The following is a 24,151-nucleotide window of genomic DNA, read 5'->3' on the forward strand; positions in this document are numbered from 1 at the left end:
GTTATGTTACCACAAACCAAAGAATGTCTGGGGATACCAGAAGCTGAAAGATACACGGAATCTTCTCCTGTAGGTTTCAGAAGGAACATTGCTCTACTTACACCTTGATTGTGTATTTCTAGCCTCTACTTCATTATGGCAGCTCTAGGAAACTAAGACAAAAGGTGTATCACATTCCTGGAAAAGAATATTCGATAGCAAAAATGGTAATTATTTGCAAGTTAACCTATCAACTTAAAGTGGCTTCAATAAAAATGTTTGAAAATGCAAGTAAATAATAGCTCAAGGGAAAATGATACTAGGGGTTGCCAGCAGAGAAGAAAAATTACTTTTCAATATATATCCTATTGTACTTTAAAAAATTTGTACTACAAGTATTATATATTTTAAAAAGTGAATAAATAAAATTGTTCTGAACAATACAGTAATTAATAAAATGAGAACAAACAACAGGAAGGTAAAAATTGGATAAAAGAATCAGAATAGGGACTTCCCTGGTGGTCCAATGGGTAAGACTCCGCACTCCCAATGCTGGGGGCCTGAGTTCGATCCCTGGTTGGGGAACTAGATCCTGCATGCATGTTGCAACTAAGAGTCTGCATGTCACAACTAAGAAGTCCGTATGCTGCAACAAAGAGTCCATGTGCTGCAACAAAGATCCTGCATGCCGCAACTAAGACCCAGCACAGCCAAAGTAAATAAATAAATATTAAAAAAAGAAGAAGAATCGGAATATAAAACTGGAAGAGCCTGCGTAGCATGATTGAAAGGGAAAACAAAGAGTGGGAAATTATGCTTAAATATGGCCTCATAAATACATGAATTTATCTCTGATCCTACACAAAACCACACTAAAATTAGATAAGGAAAGAAAAAGATATAAACTAACAAAGACAAAGACCACTCTTCCACCCTAGAGAAGATGGGAGATTACTCTCTTGAGAAATATAAGCAGAAAGGCTCTAGAGACAAGGACACCAGGCAGAGAAATTCAGAGATAAGGAACTGGCTCAAACGTAGAATAAATGAACGTCTACATACCCAAAGGTGAGACATTCAGTCCCCAGTGGCTGCTTAGCTCTAGGAGAGGAAAATGGAGATTTTTCTCCCTCTCTGCCAGACTGAGAATAAAGTAAAGGAAAAATTCTTGTGAAGCTATAATGCAGGTAAAGTTAGAGACATGGTTGCAGATTATAAATGTAGAAAAGAAGGCAGAATACTAAGCTTAAGCTATTGAGTCCCCTCAGTTCAGGGAAAGAGAAAAGCTCAATTAAGCAAAAGGTGTTGAGAGAAAAGGTAAGATCAGGTCTTTAAGGTACTATCCAAGTAGAAGTGTACAAGAGTTCCAAGGGCAAGATCAAAATATCAAATGTGACAGAAAAGATTCCATGTTTTAAGATGGTGAAATGAAAAAGTATCTGATCTCTTTTCCTCTGTACAAACAGGAATGAAAAGTCATTGATTCTTCAATGATCCTAGGTGGTGGCCGTAACCCCAATTATAATAAATGAGTTAGTGTTGATAAATACAGTGAAGGGTGGAATAGGGAAAAAAGGATTCTAAGAGAAGACAGCTGTTCATGCTGATCTTGGGCACAGCAAGCAGCTGACATTGTCAAAACGGATATCACACCTTGAAGGGCAGAATTAATTAACCCATGATTACAACATGGAAATTTGGGAGTAGAGACTGATTACAGGAGACTTGACATCCCAAGGTATGTCAAGGAAGCCAGGACTGAACGAGGAAACACTGTGAAATACTGTCTTTTTAGGAAGAAGTCTGTTGGGGTGAGAGTGTAAGATTCAGAGTTATGAGAAGACTTGCAGCTGCAGTTCCTTTTTGGATGAGAAGAAGTAAAACCTAAACATATTCACACAACCATGTAGAATAAAAGGCTTTAGTATGAAGAACAGATGCATTCCTATACATCAAGAGTCGGCAAACTTTTTCTTAAAGGTCAGATAGTAAATATTTTAGGCTTCGTGGGTCATATAGTCTTTGACACAACTATTCAACTTTGCCTCTGCAATGTGAAAGTATTAATAGTTAAGATGTAAATGATTCATTGTGGCTATATTTCAGTAAAACTTCATTTACTCTAGAAACAAGTGGCTGGCCTACAGGTCATAGTTTGCATATTCCTGCTCTAGATCAGAGAACTTTCTTTCCTTCCCTAACAATATCCTTCTTTAAAAGTCAGGTCAAGGAGGAACTATCCTCACTCATAAATGAGAAGGTACTGGAATCAGATCTCTAAAAAAGTATAAGAGAAAAAAGAAAAGAAACATGAGATAAAGAAAGCAGACAAAAACTTCAAGCTAAGACAATTGACACATAGTAAATGAAAATCTTGATTAAATGTATTGCCATGAATGAAAAAACTTAATGAAAATATCAACTATAAATGAGCTCAAAATAGAAATATAAATGCATGAGGAAGAAACAATGAGAAAACAAAAAGGGCTAAAAAAAATTAACTAGCAGAACCAAGAAAGAAAGAAAAGAGAAAAATAAAACCATCCAAAATAATGAACACCATGCAAGTGGGGGGAAAAAAGAGAGAAAGGCTACATAAAGACTTTTAGGGACTCCCCTGGTGGTCTAGTGGTTAAGACTTCGCCTTCCAGTGCAGGAGGTGTGGGTTTGATCCCTGGTCAGGGAGCTAAGATTCCCTCATGCCTTGGGGCCAAAAAACCAACAAACATAAAACAGAAGCAATACTGTAACAAATTCAATAAAGACTTTAAAAATGGTCATCAAAAAAAAAACCTTAAAAAATTTAAAGACTTTAAGTATTGAAATTACAGTAAGGTAACCTCGTATTGCAAAACAAGATAGTGGATAAAGCATAAATTCTGAAGCATCACTGGCTGATAGGAAGTAGCATAAATCTCCAAGAACACTGCAATCCTCTCCAACAACCATGCCTGAGCTCCATACACAGAAAAAATGAACAAAATAAAAACAAGTATTAGCCAAAACCAGGTCTGAGAGACAGCAGACCTGAAAGCAACCTGCAAGACAGATCTCTCTTGAGTACCTATGCAAAGCCTTGTTAACTAAAGTATAAGGCTCTTGGGCCATCAATAAAGAAGAGAAGCTCAACTAAGATTCCTACAAAAAGCCAAGACCTTCAAAGAATGTTCAACTGATCCTCACTTGGTAATGCCTCTTGGCACCCACCAGAAGCACATGCAAATCATCTTCAGAGGAAAGTAACCCCAATTTAGGACAACAGGATTAGCACAAATTAAGATTTTAAAAATTTAAGTTTAGGATCAGCAATCATCAACTATGTGAAGAACCAAAATACACTGAGTCCTCAAAAACAAGATATTTAAACCTGAGAACTTAAAATACTGGAACTGTCAGATACTGAATACAAAAGAGCTATGTACAGTATTTTTAAAGAAGCAAAAGATAAAAACACAAAGCTGAAGAAGCCACAGAAATTACTAGGAAGAATCAGAAAGATGTGAGAAGAAAAAAGCATAGCAAAAACAAAAAGAAGAGGAACTTACAAAAATACAAAATACTACTAAAAATTTTTTCAAAGGTGGATGAGTTAAAAAGATGAATAAACATGGTTGAAGAGAGAATTAGCAAACTGGAAGATATATCTGAAGTAATTACTGAGAAGGCAACACAGAGATACAGAGGAAGAAAATAGCAAAAGATATTTAAAAATATGGAGAAAAAAAAGGTCTAGCATCTATCTAATATGACTCTCAGTGGTAGAGTGTGAAGGCAATGAATGAGAGCCAATATTTGATGATGCTAGCTGAGAATGTTGCAGTACTTATGGAAGACATAAATAAGGAGACAACACTATGAATAATTTTATACAAACAGATTTGAAAACACAGATGAAACAAATTGTTAAATATAACAGATGGCCCTGGAACATCAATATATGGTAACTTCTTAAAATACAGAGGAAATTTAAATATTTATGGCAATTTCTTTGTTCAACTCTGTGAAAATTAATTCGAAAACCAGGATTAAAATGGTATCTTTCTGGAAAATTACAGTCTATTATCAAAAACTATTGCCAAGAGAGACAAAAGCATCTATATAGAACAGTTATAAAAGGAACAATGGAGAAGGGCTTCCCTGGTGGCGCAGTGGTTGAGAGTCCGCCTGCCGATGCAGGAGACACAGGTTCGTGCCCTGGTCTGGGAAGATCCCACATGCCGCGGAGTGGCTGGGCCCGTGAGCCATGGCCGCTGAGCCTGCGCGTCCAGAGCCTGTGCTCCGCAACGGGAGAGGCCACAACAGTGAGAGGCCCGCGTACCGCAAAAAAAAAAAAAAAAAAAAGGAACAATGGAGAAAAGCTGTCAAAGAAACTTCCCTCAAAAATCTGCAAGGTCCAAATAGTTCAACAGGTAAGATAAATAAAAATTTTACGGGAGTTTTATGCCAATGCTATATAAATGTTCTAGAACGTGAAGAAAAGCTTCTAAATTTTATTTACAAAACCAATGTAACATTGACTTCAAAGCTTGACAGAGTTAAGATATTTAAATTCATAGCAAAAATGTAAGTATGATTCATTATTAAGAAATATGTAAATAATATTCACCCATATACACAAAAGGAAAAAGAATCATATGATAAATCTCCTGTAAGAAACGGTTGTTATTTTAACTATGTGAACTTTAACGGTGGTAAAAAGTACTTTAAAGAGCAATGAGTGACCGGAAAAAAATACTAGAAAAACAAGAGAAACGGCTAATCACCTTAATATGTTAAGAATTCATATAAATTAAGAACTCAACAGAAAAAAAGGGGCATAAAACACAAACTGTTCATAAAAAAGAAATATAGATAGATTTTAAACATATGAAAAGATGCTTGCCTTCATTTATAATAAACGAAATGCAAATTCAAACTATAGTAAGTTATTTTTCATTTATCAAACTGGCAATGATTTAAGGAATGCTAATAGACTAAGTTGCAGAAATTGTCAGTAGAAGTATAAATTTTGTCTCCTTGAAGAGCAAAAAAAGACATCACAATATCTTTCAAATTAAAAATATATGTATGTATATGTATGCATGTATATATGTGTATGCATTATACATATGTATACACATGTATCACAAACACACAAGCACATGCATATATACGTGACAAATGTAGCAGAAAATGGGAGATAACAGAAAAGTAGCACTGACTTTAAATCTTTATTGAAATAAAAGGATTGTAGTCATTACTGAAGTATGAGAGCAAAAGCTAAATTACAGTGGGAAGTGTGACTATGGGTACAAAATATGATGCTAAAGCATTTACAATGGAAGGAAAAAGAGAAAATAGTAAAGGACTCTAAATGTCAACAAGTTTATTTAAACAACTTCAATTCTGTAAATATCTGAACGTAAAACGAAAGGAGTCTATGTAAAAAGGTGGGCAGAAAGACTAGAATGATTACCAAAGCAAAGCTGGGAATGAATTAGGAAATGTTGATATCTAGAACACAGGTAAGAAAGCTAACTGGTCTTTTAGGTTCTGAGGAAAGAAGTTAAGAATATTATCTAGAAATGACATCTTACATATATAAAAAATTCACACCAATTGTTATTACAAAGTTCTATGGCCTTAAAAAAATAACTTTGAAGAACATTTCAGAGGGATCAAAAACTTACAGATTAACAATTAAAGGGCCCTGGCCCCTCCTCACCTGTATGGTTCCTTCCCACTAACCTGGACAATGTCTCTTTGACACTTCTTCCTCCACCACCCATGGTTCTTCTTGCTCCAACTTGAAAATCACATCAGGTTTGGTGAATGGACATCCTGTCAAAGGGAAGTGACATAAGATTTGGGCATAAATACTAGGAACAATCATTCAATAACTGAGGCTGGCCCAGGGAAACCAGGCTTTCTGAAGGACAAGAAAACTATGTTTTCTAGGAATACTGCCCCTTGAAACATAACCAAGGATGACATTTTGCTTTGAAAGCTGCAGCATGCACATGAATGTGAGCAAAGGCACCTAAAGGCCAAACTCAGGCTAACATTTAAAGGTTCCACACATTTCAGAAACACTGGGGGAAGAAAAGGTAATTTACTCCCAGAGTTTGAGTTATATAGGAAACTACCCTTACCCACAGTGATTAAGTTGTTATAGTTTTCTAGCATCACATTCCAGTACAGGTTCCTTTGAGCAGGATCCAACTGCTGCCACTCTTCCTCAGTGAAGTCAATAGCCACATCTTTGAATGTCACTGTTTCCTGTAACAACATATTCCCACTCAATCTGGAGTCATCCATCTTAGATGTAGTGGACAAAACATATTGAAACTTTTTCTGATAGTACACAAAGGTAAGAGATTATAAAATAAATTTTACCTGTTTTTGTTATTGTCTGAAAGAAAAATATCATTTTAGCAACATCCTGTCAGTTTATGTTCATTCATTGATTTAGCAAGCACATATCTTTAATAACTACTGTGAGTTAAAGAGATCTTGGGTACTAATTTATACTGAGTGCAAAAACTGGCGGAATACAAAACTTTACTCAAGTTAATTGGTCTGGGAACTCACTAGATCCCTGTGATGCATTGGTACATGAAAAAATGAAAATAGGATTTGGATGGAAGCAGAAATGGGGAGAGAATGACTTTGAAGTATAGTAGGAACATCCAGAGATATTCATTGATTTAGCAGTTGCACATATTGTTCATTAGATCAGAAGAAATCTAAATTGAAAATGAGGATTTATTGTTCATAAGCCTATAGCAGGTGTCTGCAGCCACAAAAACTGGATATATTTTTGTTCAGAGTTCACATATACTGAAAAAAGAGTGCCACAAATAGAATGTTACAAATACCAACAGATATAGAAAAAAGATTAATGAAGTTTTTATAAAATGGTCTGAACTTGAATTACAACCAGAACTGTGAGAAAACAGTACCAAGAAAGATTAAAGTGTCAGAAATGAGGGACTGGTAATAAATTTCTTCAAAGAAGTGTGATTTGAACATAGAAATCAAATGCACTTTTTCTAGTTAAAAACCAAAATGCCCCAAAAATATAAACATAAGAAAAAAATCTTCAACAGCACTGGAACAAAGGTAGCTTTCCATATTTCCTATACTTTGAGGAATTTCTATGAGAGATGGGGTAAGATAAAAGGAAATCACCAGGAGCTAGATGATAAAAAATGTTTCTGATAATTTATTTCTAGGTCCTAAAAGGACCCTATGACCATGAACATCCACTAAAGTTGAGAGTATGCTGTGGGAATAATGGAAACTCCTCTTTTGGAGCCCTTTTCTGCTGAAGATCAAGGACTTATAAACAATCAGGCTTAAGAAACCAAAAGCAATCATGGCAAAATAAGACATCCCTCTGCAGTGGCCCCACTGCAAAAACAGTAATTTGGCATCCATCTATGGATAAAAGTGCCTTTGTGGTAACTGTGGGGTCCAGCACCATATGCTAAGGGACTGAGAAGGAGCCTTGCCTACCCACATGTTAAGTTATAAGCATACAGACCTCAGTCCTGGCTATAGACCCTGAGAGGCATGTGAACTGACTCTAGCCTCTCTTGGCCATGGTCCAGGAGCCCCCAGAAAATGACTGTCTTAGACAAGCACCTAATAGAAGACAGAGCTTTTGTGAAAGTACACGTCTCCAGCCAAGAAGTTCCAGTACATCAGTGGAGCAAAAAATACAAGTTTGGACTCATCAGAGAGGGTAAGAGGAACAGTTTGACTTTACCTACTTCACCCCTCCACCAAGGCAACACAGCTTAGGGCCAAGAGAAATCTTGGCCCATGATTTCGTTCATGAAGGAAAATAAGGATGTGTGAGTACCCTGCTTTCCCAGCTATGTGGGATGGTGCCAAAGAGTGTCATTTTTCTCTCATCACATCCAAAGTACTGAATTATGAGCTGTGTCACTGAAAAGTCTGAGAGAGCAGCAGATAACATTCTCAGAGGACGTTACAGAGAAGCGGATCTTACTGTGCTAAGGACACCATCAAGAAGTAAAAAAGAGGAGTCAAATAAATAAAATAAAAAATGAAAGAGGAGACATTATGACTGATATCACAGATACAATGACCATGAGAGACTGCTATGAACAATTATATGGTAACAAAGTGGATAACCTAGAAGAAACATAGAAACATACAACCTACCAAGACTGAATCATGAAGAAATAAAAAATCAGAACAGACCAATAATGAATAAGGAGTTGAATCAGTAATCAAAATCTTTCAATAGAGAAAACCCTCCCCTCCCACCAAAAAAAGAAAAGCCGAGGACTAGATGGCTTCCCTGGTGAATTCTACCAATCATTTAAAGATGAACAGATGCCAGTCTTTCTCATACTTTCCAAAAAATAGAACTGGAGGGAACACTCCCAAACTCATTTTACAAGGCCAACATTACCCTGATACCAAAGGCAGATAAGGACACTACAAGAAAAACTATAGGCAAATATCTCTAATGAATATAGATGCAGAATTTTTCAACAAAATATAGGCATACTAAATTCAACAGCATGTTAAAAGGATCATACACCACAATCAAGAAGGATTCATTCCTGGGATGCAAGGATAGTTCAACATATGCAAATCAATACATGTGATACATCACTTCAATAGAATGAAAGACAAAAATTATATGATCATTTCAACAGATGCAGAAAAAGCACTTGACAAAATACAATCATTTTGTGATAAAAACTCTCAACAAACTGAGTATAGAAGGAACATACCTCAGCATAAACAAGGACATACATGATAAGCCAACAACAATATCATATCCAATGGTAAAAGGTTGAAACTTTTCCTTTAAGATCAGAACAAGACAAAGGTACCCACTCTCACCAGACCTATTCAATATAGTATGGGTAATCCTAACCAGAGCAATCAGGCAAGGAAAAAAAATACATCCAAATTGGAAAGAAAGAAGAAAACTCTCTTCTTTTTCTTTGCAGATGATATGATCTTATATATAGAAAATCCTAAAATCACTACCAAAAAAACTGTAAGAACTAATCAATGAATTCAGTAAAGTTGCAGGACACAAAATCAACAGACAGAAATCAGCTGTATTTATATACACTAACAACAAAATATCTGAAAAAGAAATAAAACAATCCCATTCACAATAGCATCAAAAACAACAAAAATACTTAGCAATAAATTTAACCAAGGAGGAGAAAGCTCTAGACACTGAAAAATATAAGATTTTGATGAAGGAAACTGAAGAGGACACAAATAAATGGAAAGATATCCCATGTTCATGGATCGCAAGAATATTGTTAAAATGTCCATACTACCCAAAGCCATCAACAGACTCAATGCAATCACTATCAAAATTCCCAAAGACTTTTTTCACAGAAACAGGAAAAAGTGATCTTTTTATGGAAAAACCCGAATGAACTTTTTGGCCAATCCAATACAATTTGTATGGAGCCACAAAAGACCCCAAATGCCCAAAGCAATCTTGTGAAAGAACAAAGCTGGAAGCATCACATTTCCTGATTTCAAACTATATGACAAAGCCATAGTAATCAAAACAGTGTGGTATCTGCATAAAAATAGACACATGGACCCATGTATAAGAAATGAGAGTCTAGAAATAACCCCCTTGTATCAGTCAACTAATACTTGACAAGGGAGTCAAGAATATTCAATATGGGGAAAGGATAGTCTCTTCAATAAATGGTATTGGGAAAACTGGATCATCACATGAGAATAATAAAACTGGACACATCTTACACCACTAAAATTAACTCAAAATGGTTAAAGATATAAAATTAGACCTGAAACAGTAAAACTCCTAGAAGAAATCATAAGGATAAAGCTCTTGACATTGGTCTTGGCAATAATTTTTTAAATATGACATGAAAAGCATGAGCAATATAAGCAAAAATCAATAAGTGATGCTACATCAAACTAAAAAGCTTCTGCACAGCAAAAGGAACAGTCAACAAAATAAAAAGGTGATTTATGGAACAAAAGAAAATATTTGCAAATCATATATTTGATAAGGGGTTAACATCCAAAATAAAGAACTCATACAACTCAATAGCAAAAAAACCCAACTTGAGTAAAATTAGGCAGAGAAACTGAATAGACATTTTTCCAAAGAAGACATACAATTGGCCAACAGGTACATGAAAAAATGCTTGACATCACTAATCACCACGGAAATTCAAATCAACACCACAATGAGGTGTCACCTTACACCTGTTATAATGGCTATCATCAAAAAGACAAGAGATAAAATGTGTTGGAAAGGATGTGGAGAAAAGTGAACCCTTGTTCACTGTTGATGGGAATGTAAATTGATACAGCCACTATGGAAAACAGCACAGTACAGAAGTTCCTTAAAAAACTTAAAAATAGAATTACCATATAATCCAACAATCCCATTTCCAGGTATATGTCCAAAGGAAATGAGAACAGGAGTTTGAAGACATATATGCACTCCCATGTTCACTGCAACATTATTAACAGTAACCAAAATATGGAAACAATCTAAGTGTCTGTCTGCAGATGAATGTATACAGAAGATGTGATATATATGTATACAATGGAATATTATTCTGCCATGAGAAAGATGGAATCCTGCAATTTGCAACTCCATGGATAGATCTTTAGGGCATTATGCTAAGTGAAGTAAGACGAAGAAAGACAATTACTCTATGATATCCCTTATATGTAGAATCCTGAAAAGTCAAAATTATAGAAATAGAGAACAGAATGGTGCTTGCCCAGGTCTAGGAGGTGGGGGTGATGGAAAGATGCTGGTCAACAGGTATAAACTTCCATTTATAAGATGAATAATTTCTGGGGATCTAATGTACAGCATGGTGACTACGGTTAACAATACAGTATTATATGCTGGAAACTTGCTAGAGAGTAGATCTTAAATGTTCTCGCCCTAAAAAAGAAATAATTATGTGAGGTGATGGAGGTTTTAAGCAACTACTGTGATAATAATTTTGCAGTATGTAAGTGTATCAATTCAACACGTTGTACACCTTAAACACAATGTTACATGTCAATTATATTTCAATAAAGCTAGAAAAGAAAATTTTTAAAGAAATGTAAAAAGAAAAAAAAAAGAAACCAAAGGCAAAGTGTCAGGGTAAAAAAACACTGAAAGGACTTCCCCGGTGGGACAGTCGTTAAGAATCTGCTTGCCAATGCAGGGGACATGGGTTTGAGCCCTTGTCTGGGAAGATTCCACATGCCACGGAGCAACTAAGCCCGTGTGCCACAACTACTGAGCCTGCACTCTAGAGCCCACGAGCCACAACTACTGAAGCCCGCACACGTAGAGCCCGTGCTCTGCAACAAGAGAGGCCACAGCAATGAGAAGCCTGCACACCGCAATGAAGGGTAGCCCCTGCTCGCCACAACTAGAGAAAGCACAGCAACGAAGACCCAATGCAACAAAAAATAAATATATAAATAAATTTATTTTAAAAAAAAAACACTGAAATGCACGGGATAGTTGGGACTTCCCCTTAAGTGGGATAAAGACCAAAATAAGCTCAGAAAAAGTACCTGGTGAGGAATTACGGCTGAGGAGAAAATATAATGCAGAAAGCTAGTCCTACTATAATGGTTTCATTAATCACATGAAAGGAGAAGAGCACATAAGATGAATTCTTGCTGACAGTGCCTCAGCCTCAGATTTCTCCTCAGGGAGTTGTATTTTCCTAAGTTGGATCAATAAAATAATTAATAAATTACAAAACCAACACCACAGATTTTGCAAGAAAATTGTAATTGCTCAAGAGTGACAGAATCCAAAAAGAAATCATTAAAATAAACTTGATGAAAATACTTTTTAAAAAATTTAGTAAATATGAAGCATAATCTTAATATGAGAAATCTAAAACTTATATACATAAATCCCCATAATTAAAAACTGATATTTTAAGTATAAATACTGAGTTAGGCAAATAAGTTTAATGAAGAAAAATAAATTTAAAAAACAAACATACAAAATTAGGAATACTGAAACAAACTGAACTTCAATGAAATTAATAATTTAAAAAGAAATATGAAACCAAGACTGATCTCAAAATGAAAAAGAAAGAAAAGAAAAGAAATCCAGAACAGTTGATACTGTAGCAAAGACTTTTACTCTTCTATCCCAATATTTCCCCCCATTTCCAAATTTTTGGCTGGGCATATGGCCTCCTGTGCCATTATCATTCTTATTATCATTCTTCATCTCCTTTGAAGCTAGGTATTTTTATATAAGGTTCTGGACAATAAGATGAAAGGAGTATTATGTGCAACTACTGGTAAGTGAGCTTAAAGGGAGGAGGTATACATTTTCTTCCCAGCTTCCTCCTTCCTATAGACTGTTAAGTAACTATGATGGCTAGGGCAAATATAGTCATTTGGGATAATGAGGTAGAGCCAAGTATTAGAGGATAATGAGGTAGACAAATGAAATCGAGGAATCCTGGTTCTCTCTGCCTTAGAGATACAGGACCAGCCCTGATTTGTTGGTACCTGAATTCCTACAGAGACTAATAAAATTCTGTCCTGTTTAAGCAACTGTTCTGGAAGATTTCTGTCACAGTCAATAATACTAGGTAAATCTATTAAGACAGATAAATGCTTATGGTAGAAAGAGAACATTTCAAAATGCTATCTTTGTGGCAGCCATAGAAATATGCTCCCAGATCCCCTTCAAGAGAACAAGCTGTGAGACACATAATTGGCGAACAAACTCCAGCCGCTCTATCTTTAGTTCTACTACTGTGTTCATGATGAGACCATGCTATTCTCAAGCCACCACTGGCTATTTTTCCAGCCAAAGGCTAAGCACAGTGAGGGTATTAGGGACTGGACCATTCTACCTGACATGGGACTCCTCTAATGGGAAAATTTTGGTCAGCAACTCCCCACTGGCCTGGATGAGACTTTCTCACAGCTGCGTGAAGGTCTGAGATGGCAGAATAAAGAATCAGCAAGCTTAACGATCAAGAGATCAATAGAAACTATACAATCTGAAGACGAGGGGAAAAAAAGAGAGTGAAGAAACATGAACACAGACTAGGAGAAATGTGAGACAGAAATAAGTACATCCACATACACATAATACGAGTACCAGAAGGAGAGGAAAGACAGAAGACTACTCAAAGAAATGCTGGCTGAAAACTTCTTAAATTTGATTTTTTAAAAACACTAGTATACATATCCAAGACACTCAATGAACCCTAAGCAGGATAAACACAAAGAGATACAAACACATGATACTCAAAATGCTGAAAGTAACAATACAGAGAAAACCTTAAAAGCTGCAAGAGGAAAACAATCCTTTATCTACAAGGTAGCCACAATAAAATTGACACCTGACCTCTCATTAGAAACAATGAAGGTCAAGGCAATGGGACAGCAATATTTCAAGTGCTGAAAGAAAAAACACTATCAACGAATAATCCTATAACTAGCAAAGTTACCTTCAAAAATGATTATACTCAGTGAAAGAAGCCAGACACAAAAGTCACATATTTTAGCATTCTATTCATATAAAATATCTGGAATAGATAAATACAGAGACTGAAGGCAGACTGGTGGTTGCCAGGAGCTGGGGGAGAGGGGAAGGGGGGAGTATATGTTTAATGGGTATGAGGTTTTATTTGGGGGTCATGAAAATGTTTTGTAACTAGATAGAGGGGTGGCTGTACAACATTGTGAAGGTACTAAATGTCACTGAATTGTTTGCTTCAAAATTATTAATTTTATGTAAATTTCACCTAAAAAAAAAGATGAAATATATTCCCAGAGAATTCATTGCTAGCAGACTGGCCTAACAAGAAATAATAAAGGAAAAAAAAAAAAGAAATAATAAAGGAAGTTCCTGAGGCTGAAGGGAAGTGACACCAATCATTAAATCCTCATGAAAAAATGAAGAGTTCAAGTAAAGCACTAAGCAGAATATAGAACACACAGCAGGCTTGCCAATTTAATTTTATTGTCCTAGGCACTCTGTTCTATGTTTCTGGAGATGTGAACATTTGCAGATGAAACTTAATATGGCAACAATGAACAAAATGATGTGATATTCTTGTGCTATGGGTTAATTTTTTTGCTTCTGGCTGGATGTGCTTTGTCATCAGTAATATCTTCAGACCTTCCATGGCCTTATTTATACTGCCTTGGGCCTCTCACTGGCATTCATAGATTCCAAACATGTAACCAGTATACTAGTTTTGAAACGCTTTTTAATGTATGTTTCCTTATTCTTCATAACCTTTCTCCATTTTAGTTTTACTGAAAAAAGAAAGACAGAGGGGAAGATGACTGGGGGAAACACTTTCCTCCCCCTTGGAGGCCTGGGATAGAGAAGAAAGGCCATGGAGGTAGGGACATAGGCAGTTAAATGTCTGCTCAGAACTTCTCACACTCTAGGGCATTAAGGTGAAGTAAGAAAGGTAGTGAATTAAGAGGGCAAAGTGACATGGTCAAATTGGGGGAACCTTAAGTAGCCTTTGTGTCCCATGTAGCATATATCCTGAGTAGGGAGTGATAGGACCCTTGCAGAAGGCAGGATGACCCCACAGACTATTGCACATGGAAGCCAGGGATTCTTTGGAGGTTATGACAGAGACTCAGAGTCTGTGGAGACGACAACATCCAAGGCAGGAAAGATGAAAGGAGGGGGCCCTTGGATCATGACTGAGCTGAAAAACGTACCACAAATTCATCAGCTACAGAATGCCCAGAAAAAGAAGCCAGCTAAACTAGATTCAGTGGATACCAGTCAGCACACATTCATGGAGAATCACAGAGGACCCTCTTCCTCCCAAAGCTATGAAGATTTTCTTCTATATCTCAGATACCACCTTAAGAGAGGACAGGGGTTTAGAGAGGAATCTGAATAACTGAATAATTATTCAAAGAAACAGTTTACTGATAGGACTAAGTTTTGAATCAGACTGCATCAAAACTAGCTTTTCTTTTCATGCTACTGATCAGAACTCTTAAGAGATATGCGAACAAATTTTTAAAATAAAGAAACTATATTTTTAACATACATATCAGTGTAGTATGAGTAATTCTGTGACTCATACATATGAAGTCATTGAATAAAGTTAAGGGACAAAGAAATATGGACTACATGTATGATGTGAGGAGGTAAATGGCTTTCAGACAAGGTTCAAATCTCTAAAGAATTTACAATCATAAAATTTACTTTAATAGAACAGTATCGGCCTTGGGCAAAATTCATCTTCATAGTTTAAGACATCTTGTCCAAAACAGCATTCACTGAGGATGTGTGATAGGTACAGAACTCCTGCTAAATAAAACAGGCTTGCAAGGAACTTATACCTTGGCTTCACCTTACCTTCTAACACCAGACTCAAGAAAATCTGCTTTCAATAAAGTTATGGTATCTGTTGTGTATACCTTAGTATAAATTAAATTAATGAATTAAATATCCAGGAAAAAAATATTCAAGTGTTTCCCCCAACCAGTTAACAGGATTAGTTTAACATTCAAAAATTGATGACTCTAAAGGAGGAGGATCAAGATGGTGGAGTAGGAGGACATGGAGCTCACCTCCCGCCATAAACACATCAAAAATATATCTACACACGGAACAATTCTCACAGAAAACCAACAGGAAGCTGACAGAAGGACTCCTATACCTAACCAAAGCTGCAAGAAAGATCTCCACAAAACTGGGTAGGATGGGGGAAAAAAAGGCATCAGGTTGGGACCTGCACCCCTGGGAGGGATCTGTAAGGAAGACAAGGTCCACACAGGCAGACCCTCGCCCTGGGGAATGATCAGGTTGACTCACAATCTGGGCATCCCAGTTCTGGGGTCTTACATGGAGACAAGCCCCCTTGCCTAATGGGATCTGCTGAGACAGAAAGAAGGGCTAGAGAAACCTAGATCCTACTCATGAGGTATGCTAGATAAGCCTAGACCCTACTCATGAGGTGTGTGCATATGCTGGCTTGCTAACAATCAGGATGGAGGAAAGGTTGCACCGGCAGCAGCCACCTCACTGCACTTCCTAATCCTAAACAGTAAATGCCCCAGCCCTGCTCCCTCCACACCATAGCCTGGTGCGAGATCAGGGGAAAGATTTGTTTAGCTCCACAGAGGCAGACAGGGGGCGCCAGGGGTGTAATCTGGATGGAGCCATGGAGCCACTGTCAGTGTGCACACGGGAGGGTGGGTCTAGCCAGGGGAGACACTGTCAGCACGCACATCAGGCAGCAGGTCTAGCTGGGCAGACATTGTCAGCACATCGTGTAGTGCCACAAGAATACATAGTGGCTAAGCGCTGAATCTCGGGCAGGTAGGTCCTGGGAGAGGGCTTGATCTAGCTATGCAGAAACAGTCCAGATGGCCTGGGGTGTGATCTGGAGGGAGCCACAGAGCTTCACTGTCAGCTTGCGCACAGTGGTGGTGGCAGCTCTAGCAGTGGAGACTTTTGTCAATGTGTGCACAGGGGCAGCAGAACCAGCTACCACAGACAATGTCAGTGTGTGCACTGGGCAGTGCCACAAGAATGCATAATGGCTAAGTGCTGAATACTGGGCAGACAGGCCCTGGGCAGGAGTGCACAGCAGTTTGTTTCCCAGCGAGAGTGCTCCAGCCCCACCCATTCAACACAGCGACTTAGCACCAGACCTGGGGCAGACAGATCCTGGGAGAAGTCTGCCACAGAGGCAGCCCAGCTCTCAATTCCTGCCCACCTCAATTCCTGCAGCGACAACACCCTGACACCCAGCTCCAGTCTACTCCACACCACAGCCCTGCACTAGATCTGGGAGGAACAAAACAGAGAAAATAATGCGCCTTGTGCTGCTTCTGAGCAGAACCCTGGACACCTACACACGTGGCACATAGGTTTGCTATGAGCGCATGGGCCTCACTTGCTTCAGCATCCACCTTCTTTGGGGTAGGGCACGCACTGAAGGGCAACAGAGCCTGAGAAACCTGACCTTAGGACTTCTACTCCAACATTTGGGAAGCAGACCCTGCCCCCGACAGGGTGGTGACAGCCATGGAACAAAGAAGAGACCCCACCTCCCATCTAGCACAGGCTCTGGATACCAAAAGACCAACTATCAAGGGAATAACAGCCAACACACTCTGAAGAAAAACGTGGCTAACATCCACACCAAAACCAGCCCTCGCACCAAAAATGTTGGACACACACAGTCTACATAGGGACACTCCCACGTAAAAACACCCCTTCAAGAACACAGTAGATAACTGTTTCTCCTAAATTCACAGAAGCAGAGAAAGTTAAGTAAAATGAAAGAGCAGAGGAATTACTCCTAAAAAAAGAACAAGAGAAATCCCCTGAAAGAACAAATAATGAAGCAGACCTCACCAGTCTACTGGACGCCAAATCCCCAAAAAACGGGTAATAAAAATGCTACAGGAATTAAGAAAGATTATCAATAAAAATGAAGACCACTGTAACAAGGAGCTAGAAACTATGAAGGTGAACCAATCAAAATTAGACGATTCAATTGCCAGGATAAAAACCAATCTAGAGGCAATGAATAGCAGACTAAATGACACAGAAGAGTGAATAAGTGATCTGGAAGATAGAATAATGGAAATCACCCAATCAGAAAAGCAGACAGAAAGACAAATTTTTTAAAAAAAGAAAGAAATATGCAAGATCTATGGGATAATATAAAATGTGCCAAGCTATGCATAATAGGGGTTCCAGAAGGACAGGAGAGAGAAAAGGGGATCGAAAATGTATTTGAAGAAATCATGGCTGAAAAATTCTCAAACCTAAAGATGGAAACAGATATCCAGGTACAGGAAGCACAGAGAGTCCCAAACAAGATGAACCCAATCAAACTCATGCCAAAATATATCATAACTAAAATGAGAAAAGTTAAAGAGAGGATTCTAAACGCAGCAAGAGAAAAACAGTCAGTTAGAGGGAACCCCCATAGGCTATCAGCTGATTTCTCTATAGAAACATTTCAGATCAGAAGGGAGTGACATGACATATTCAAAGTCCTGAAAGGAAAAAACCAGAAACCTAGGATACTCTACAGCAAGATTATCATTTAGAATAGGAGGAGAGATAAAGAATTTCTCAGACAAGCAGGGCTTCCCTAGTGGCACAGTAGTTAAGAATCCATCTGCCAATGCAGGGAACACGGGTTCAAGTCCTAGTCCGGGAAGATCCCACATGCCACAGAGCAACTAAGGCTATGCGCCACAACTACTGAGCCTGTGCTCTAGAGCATGTGAGCCACAACTACCGAGCCCATGTGCTGCAACTACTGAAGCCCGTGCGCCTAGAGCCTGTGCTCCGCAAAAAGAGAAGCCACCACAATGAGAAGCCTGCACACCACATGAAGAGTAGTCCCTGCTCGCTGCAACTAGAGAATGCCCACGCACAGCAATGAAGACCCAACACAGCCAAAAATAAAATAAATTTTAAAAAAAGAATTTCTCAGACAAGCAAAAGTTATAGAATTCAGCAATACTAAACCTACCCTAAAAGAAATATTGAAGGCTCTTCTCCAAATAGACAAGAAACAAGAATCTATAAGAAAGGGAAAATCACAATAAGAAAGGTAAATATATAACAAGATTGAAGACCACTTAAGCCAGTACATAGATTAAAAACAATCAAAAAAAAATTTAAAGCAACATAACTACAATTAATAGCAAAAGGGTAAAACATAAATATGTAAAATAGGACATCAAAATCACAAAATGTGGGGGAGGTGTGAACTTGTATGACTATAAGTTTAACACAAGTAGAGATAGTCATGGGCCAACAAACTTGAACTCCACAGTCACCACAAATCAAAAACATATAACAGATTCACAAAAAACAAAGATAGGAACTCAAGCATAAAACAAAAGAAAACCATCAAACCACAAAGGAAAAAAAAAACAAAAAGAAGAAATGAACGAAAAACTGGAAAAACAACTGGAAAACAAGGTTTAAAATGGCAATAAGTATATACCTATCAGTAATTACTTTTAATATCAATAGACTAAATGCTCCAATCAAAAGACACAGGGTGGCAGATTGGATAAAAAAGAAAGAGCTACCATATGATCCAGCAATCCCACTCCTGGGTATATATCCAGGAAAAATGAAAACTCTAATTTGAAAAGATACATGCACCCCAATATTCATGGCAGCACTATTTATAATAGCCAAGACATGGAAATAACCCAAGTGCCCATCAAGAGACGAGTGCCTTAAGAAGATGTGGTATATATACACAATGGAATGTTAGTAGCCATAAAATGAATGAAATATTGCCATTTGCAGCAACATGGATGAACCTAGAGAATATTATACTTAGTGAAGTAAGTCAAAGACAAATATTATGATATCACTTATATATGGACTGTAAAGAATAATATAAATGAATCTATATACAAAACAGAAACAGATTCACAGACATAGAAAACAAACTTATGGTTACCAAAGGGGAGGGGGAGGGACAAATTCGGAGTATGAGATTAACTGATACAAAGTACTATACAAAAAACAGACAGGCAACAAGGATTTACTCTATGGCACAGGATATTATACTCAATATCTTGTATTTATATTTCAACATCTATAATTGAAAATAATCTGAACATATATATTTATAACTGAATCTCTCTGGCTGTACACCTGAAACTAACACAATACTGTAAATCAACTATACTTCGATTTTAAAAATGGATTACTTTAATTGACCAAATTAACAGAAAAAAGGAGAAACATTATTTGATCAAGATCACATATACGGGCTTCCCTGGTGGCGCAGTGGTTAGGAATCTGCCTGCCAATGCAGGGGACACGGGTTCAAGCCCTGGTCCAGGAATATCCCACATGCCGCGGGGCAACCAACCCCGTGGGTCACAGCTGCTGAGCCTGCGCTCTGGAGCCCGCGAGCCACAACTACTGAAGCCCGCGCACCTACAGCCCGTGCTCTGTAACAAGAGAAGCCACTGCAATGAGAAGCCCACGCACCACAACAAAGAGCAAAACCAGCCAAAATAAATAGATAAATTTATTTTTTAAAAAATCACATATACAAGAAAATTGTATGACAAAAGTCAATACCAATTCATGATAGACCCCCTTAGCAGGCTAGGAATAAAAGGAAATTTCCTTCATCTGTAAGAGTATTTACAAAAAAACTTTCATGGTATATCGTACTTACTGGTGGATCATTGAAAGTATACCCTCAAGACTGAGAATGAAACAAAGATGACTGCCACCACATCTATTCAGCATTATACTGAACATTTAGCAATTGAAGTAAAGCAAGAAAAAAGGGGGGGGGCATGAGAATTCAAAATGATGAAAAGTGTCTATTTGCAGATGATATATTTGTAAACATAATTCAGTTCAATTTGAAATAAAAACCTCAGCAGTTTTAATTGTGGAAATGGACTAATTCTAAAATTTCTAAGGAAATATATAAATCACTACAAATAGCTACAGCAGTGTTAAAGAAAAACAAAGATGGAGAGTTGTTTTCATTATCAGATACCAATATTTATAATAATAAAGACATGGTAATTAAGATAGAATGCTATTGACATAAGAAAAATAAAACAGTGGAAGAGGATGTAAAGTCAGAAATACATATATTAACATGAATATGTCTTGAAAACAATATGGAGTGAAAAAATGAATTGCAGAACTGTCAGTCCATTATGTTCCCTATTATTTAAAAATCTAAAACAGAGAGCAACATTATATAATATTCATATATACAAATCAGTGTGGTAAAAACATAAAACCATGGACGCTTGATATACATAACATTCATGAAAGTGACTGACTCTGGGGACAGAGTAGCTGTAATATTCTAGTTATTTTATTGAAAAAAATCTCAAAGCAAAAATGACAAAATATTAAATATGCTAATTCCAGGTATTGGGTATATGGCTGTTTATTCTATTTCTCCCTCTCTCTTCCTAGATTTTAAAATAATAATTTTTTAAAAAGATGAGAGAGATGGAAGCAAAAGCAGCTCTGTATTAGTTCAATTTTCTGTGTTCTCACTGATTTCAAGTTTATTCTCATCAATTCCTTCTTCTATTTTCTCACATTGTTTCTAATTTCTAGAACTATATTTTGTTCATTTTGTTTATATTTATTAACATATCATTATTATTCAGCCTGCAGGTTTTCTTCTGTACATTATTTTTTAGATGTTCTGTAACATAAATTTTTATGTCTTTCTTGATCTAAGTTGCTTATGCTAGTTTTAAAATTTCCATGTGGAAATGTTTTCTTTTTGAATTTTTATTATTAACTTCCTATGTAACTGCATTCTGGAACATGTACAGTTTGTACTTTCGAAATTTATTGAGTTTTATTCAGGCCTAATATATGGTCAGTTTTTTAGTTTTTCCATATCTAAAAAAAGGATATTAATTGTTTCCAGGCTATAAGCTATGATAATCAATTAGCTCTATCAAATTATTATTGGTAGTTATGTTCATTTTGTTGTCTGCTTTATGTGTCTATCATGAGCTAAGACAGACCAATAAAAGTTTCCTATTGATATGTTCCTTCTTATTTTTCACAGTATTCCTTATAGTAAATTTTCTGCAGTTTATTTGGTACAGAAGTAGTCCTAACCATTTATCTTTATTACCTAATGCACTTATCAGCATTTTAAAGCATCATTCTTTTTGTTTTTTTAAAGCTTACAGTCTTGGATGAATAGATAAAGATGTGGTACATATATACAATGGACTACTACTCAGCCGTAAAAAAGAATGAAATAATGCCATTTGCAGCAACATGGATGCAACTAGAGATTATCATACTAAGTGAAGTCAGAAAGAGAAAGACAAATACCATATGATATCACTTATATGTGGAATCTAAACTATGGCACAAATGAACTTATTTACCAAATAGAAACAGACTCACAGACACAGAGAAGAGGCTTGTGGTTGCCAAGTGGGAGGAGGGGGGGAGAGGGGTGGGCTGGGAGTTTGGGGTTAGCAGATGCAAACTATTACGCTTAGAATAGATAAACAACAAGGCCTACTACATAGCACAGGGAACTATATCCAATCTCCTGGGATAAACCATAATGGAAAAGAATATTAAAAAAAGAATGTATAGTTAAAAAAAATAAAAAAGACAGCAAAAAAAAAGAATGTATATATGTGTATAACAGAATCACTTTGCTATATAGCAGAGATTATCACAACACTGTAAATCAACTATACTTCAATAAAAAAATAAAGCTCACTGTCTTGAATTTTATAGTACCTGATATTAACAAATTGCCTTTTTTCTTTCTTTTAAACTGCATTGATATGGCTTTACTTAAACAATGTTTAAAATTTCTCTGGGTCAAAAGCTTCCCATCTATAAAATGAAAATGTTGGAATAAATATTCTCTTAAATTCTCTTTTAAGAGTTAATCATTCTCTATAGAAAAGGGCACAACTAGAAAATGATGAGATTCTTTCATGAATCCTGGATTTTTTGACAGACTGTAAAAATATAGTCTTTTCTAATAGGAAATTTTGCTTTTCTAATTATCATATGTTTATTTACTACCTAGAATCCAGTTAGTAGTTTGCCATTGGTAGTTCACTATTTCAGGTAACATTACCTATTCCATATCAGGTTTTTGAGGAGATAATATTCAGCAATTTTTGCTATTAACTTTCTTATCTTGATTAATGGCAACACTAACACCTTTTCTGAAAAATGGAACTGTAGCATAAGTTTGTTTTGTTTTTTTTGCGGTACGTGGGCCTCTCACTGTTGTGGCCTCTCCCATTGCGGAGCACAGGCTCCGGACGCGCAAGCTCAGCGGCCATGGCTCAGGGGCCCAGCCGCTCCGTGGCATGTGGGATCTTCCCGGACCAGGGCACAAACCCGTGTCCCCTGCATCGGCAGGCGGACTCTCAACCACTGCACCACCAGGGAAGCCCTGTAGCATTAAGTTTTGATTCCTACCTCTTCTTCAACACCTAGGTACAATGTGTCAACAAGTTCATTTACCTCAGTCTCACCAATACCTCCTAAATCTCAACTCTTCTATTTCCCCTATATGTTAAAGTAGTGGAACAGGAGAATGAAACAATTGAAACTTTTTTTTCTGATAGCTCAGAGACTATTTGAGGGTCTCATAGTAGTTGAGGTTTTCATTATGAATATTAACTGCCACTGAAGAGAATGAGAAAATAATTCTTATTTGAGCCCTGGAGTTATGGTTTTTTATTCAATAAGTTACCAACTTATTAGATGTGCCCAGCACTGGTTTAGAGCCTAAGGATATAGCTGTAAGACAGACATAAGTTCTGGTCCTCCTGGAACTTACATACTAGTTGAGGGAAACAAATGAAAACATAAACATGTAAATAGGTAAGATAGAATAAGATAGTGTAATTGGTTGATCTTATGTGTCAACCTGACTGGGTCGCAGGTTGCCCAGACATTTGGCTGAACATTACTCTGGGTGTGTCTGTGAGGGTATTTCTACTTGAGATTAACATTTGGGTCAGTAAAGTGAGTAAAGCAAATCATCCTCCCTAATATGGGTAGGCCTTATCCAATCAATCGAAGACCTGAATAGAACTTAGTAAGAGGGAGCTGTTTGAGTTGGGACTTTAGTCTTTTCTGGTAGCTTTACTAGCATGTTCAAAGTTCCCCAGGGATAAACTTTGTCTGTTCCAAGTGTGGAAAAAGCTAGTATCACTGAAAGACAGTGAATGAGGGAGGGTGTAGCAAAAGATAATGGTAAAGACATAGGAAGAAGGCATATCATGAAGGGTTTTGTAAAGGACAATAAGAAACCTGGATTTTATTCCAAGTGTAATGGGAAGCCATTAGATGATTTTTTTTTTTTTTTTTTTTTTTTTTTTTTTTTTTTTTTTTTTTTTGCGGTACGCGGGCCTCTCACTGCTGTGGCCTCTCCCGTTGCGGAGCACAGGCTCCGGACGCGCAGGCTCAGCGGCCATGGCTCACGGGGACCAGCCGCTCCGCGGCATGTGGGATCTTCGCGGACCGGGGCACGAACTCGTGTCCCCTGCATCGGCAGGCGGACTCTCAACCATTGCGCCACCAGGGAAGCCCCCATTAGATGATTTTAATCAGAGAAGTTAACACCTCAGGTTTTTAAATTATCACTTCTGTTGTTCTCTGGAGAATGGACTACAG

General features: G+C 37.2%; 1 protein-coding gene across 9 annotated transcripts in view; it reads right to left on the reverse strand.

The window, feature by feature from the left end:
* Positions 1-24,151, reverse strand: part of ZNF569 (zinc finger protein 569) — a 69,448-nt gene that overhangs the window by 12,735 nt on the left and 32,562 nt on the right. For 7 of the 9 annotated variants that reach the window (XR_013825161.1, XM_079906305.1, XM_079906304.1 and 4 more), the window contains 2 exons: positions 6,111-6,237; positions 5,707-5,799 (listed from right to left, as the gene is read on the reverse strand). Coding sequence is in view for 7 of the 9 variants with exons in the window: in XM_079906305.1 (XP_079762431.1) it covers positions 5,707-5,799; positions 6,111-6,237 (220 nt within the window). In the remaining 2 variants the exon portion in view is untranslated. Of the gene's footprint in view, positions 1-101; positions 131-5,706; positions 5,800-6,110; positions 6,257-24,151 lie in introns of those variants that run through there. The other 2 variants (XM_079906301.1, XM_079906303.1) reach the window with 2 other exon arrangements.

Source organism: Stenella coeruleoalba (assembly GCF_951394435.1).
Source record: "Stenella coeruleoalba genome assembly, chromosome: 20".
In the NCBI taxonomy this organism is placed as follows: domain Eukaryota; kingdom Metazoa; phylum Chordata; class Mammalia; order Artiodactyla; family Delphinidae; genus Stenella; species Stenella coeruleoalba.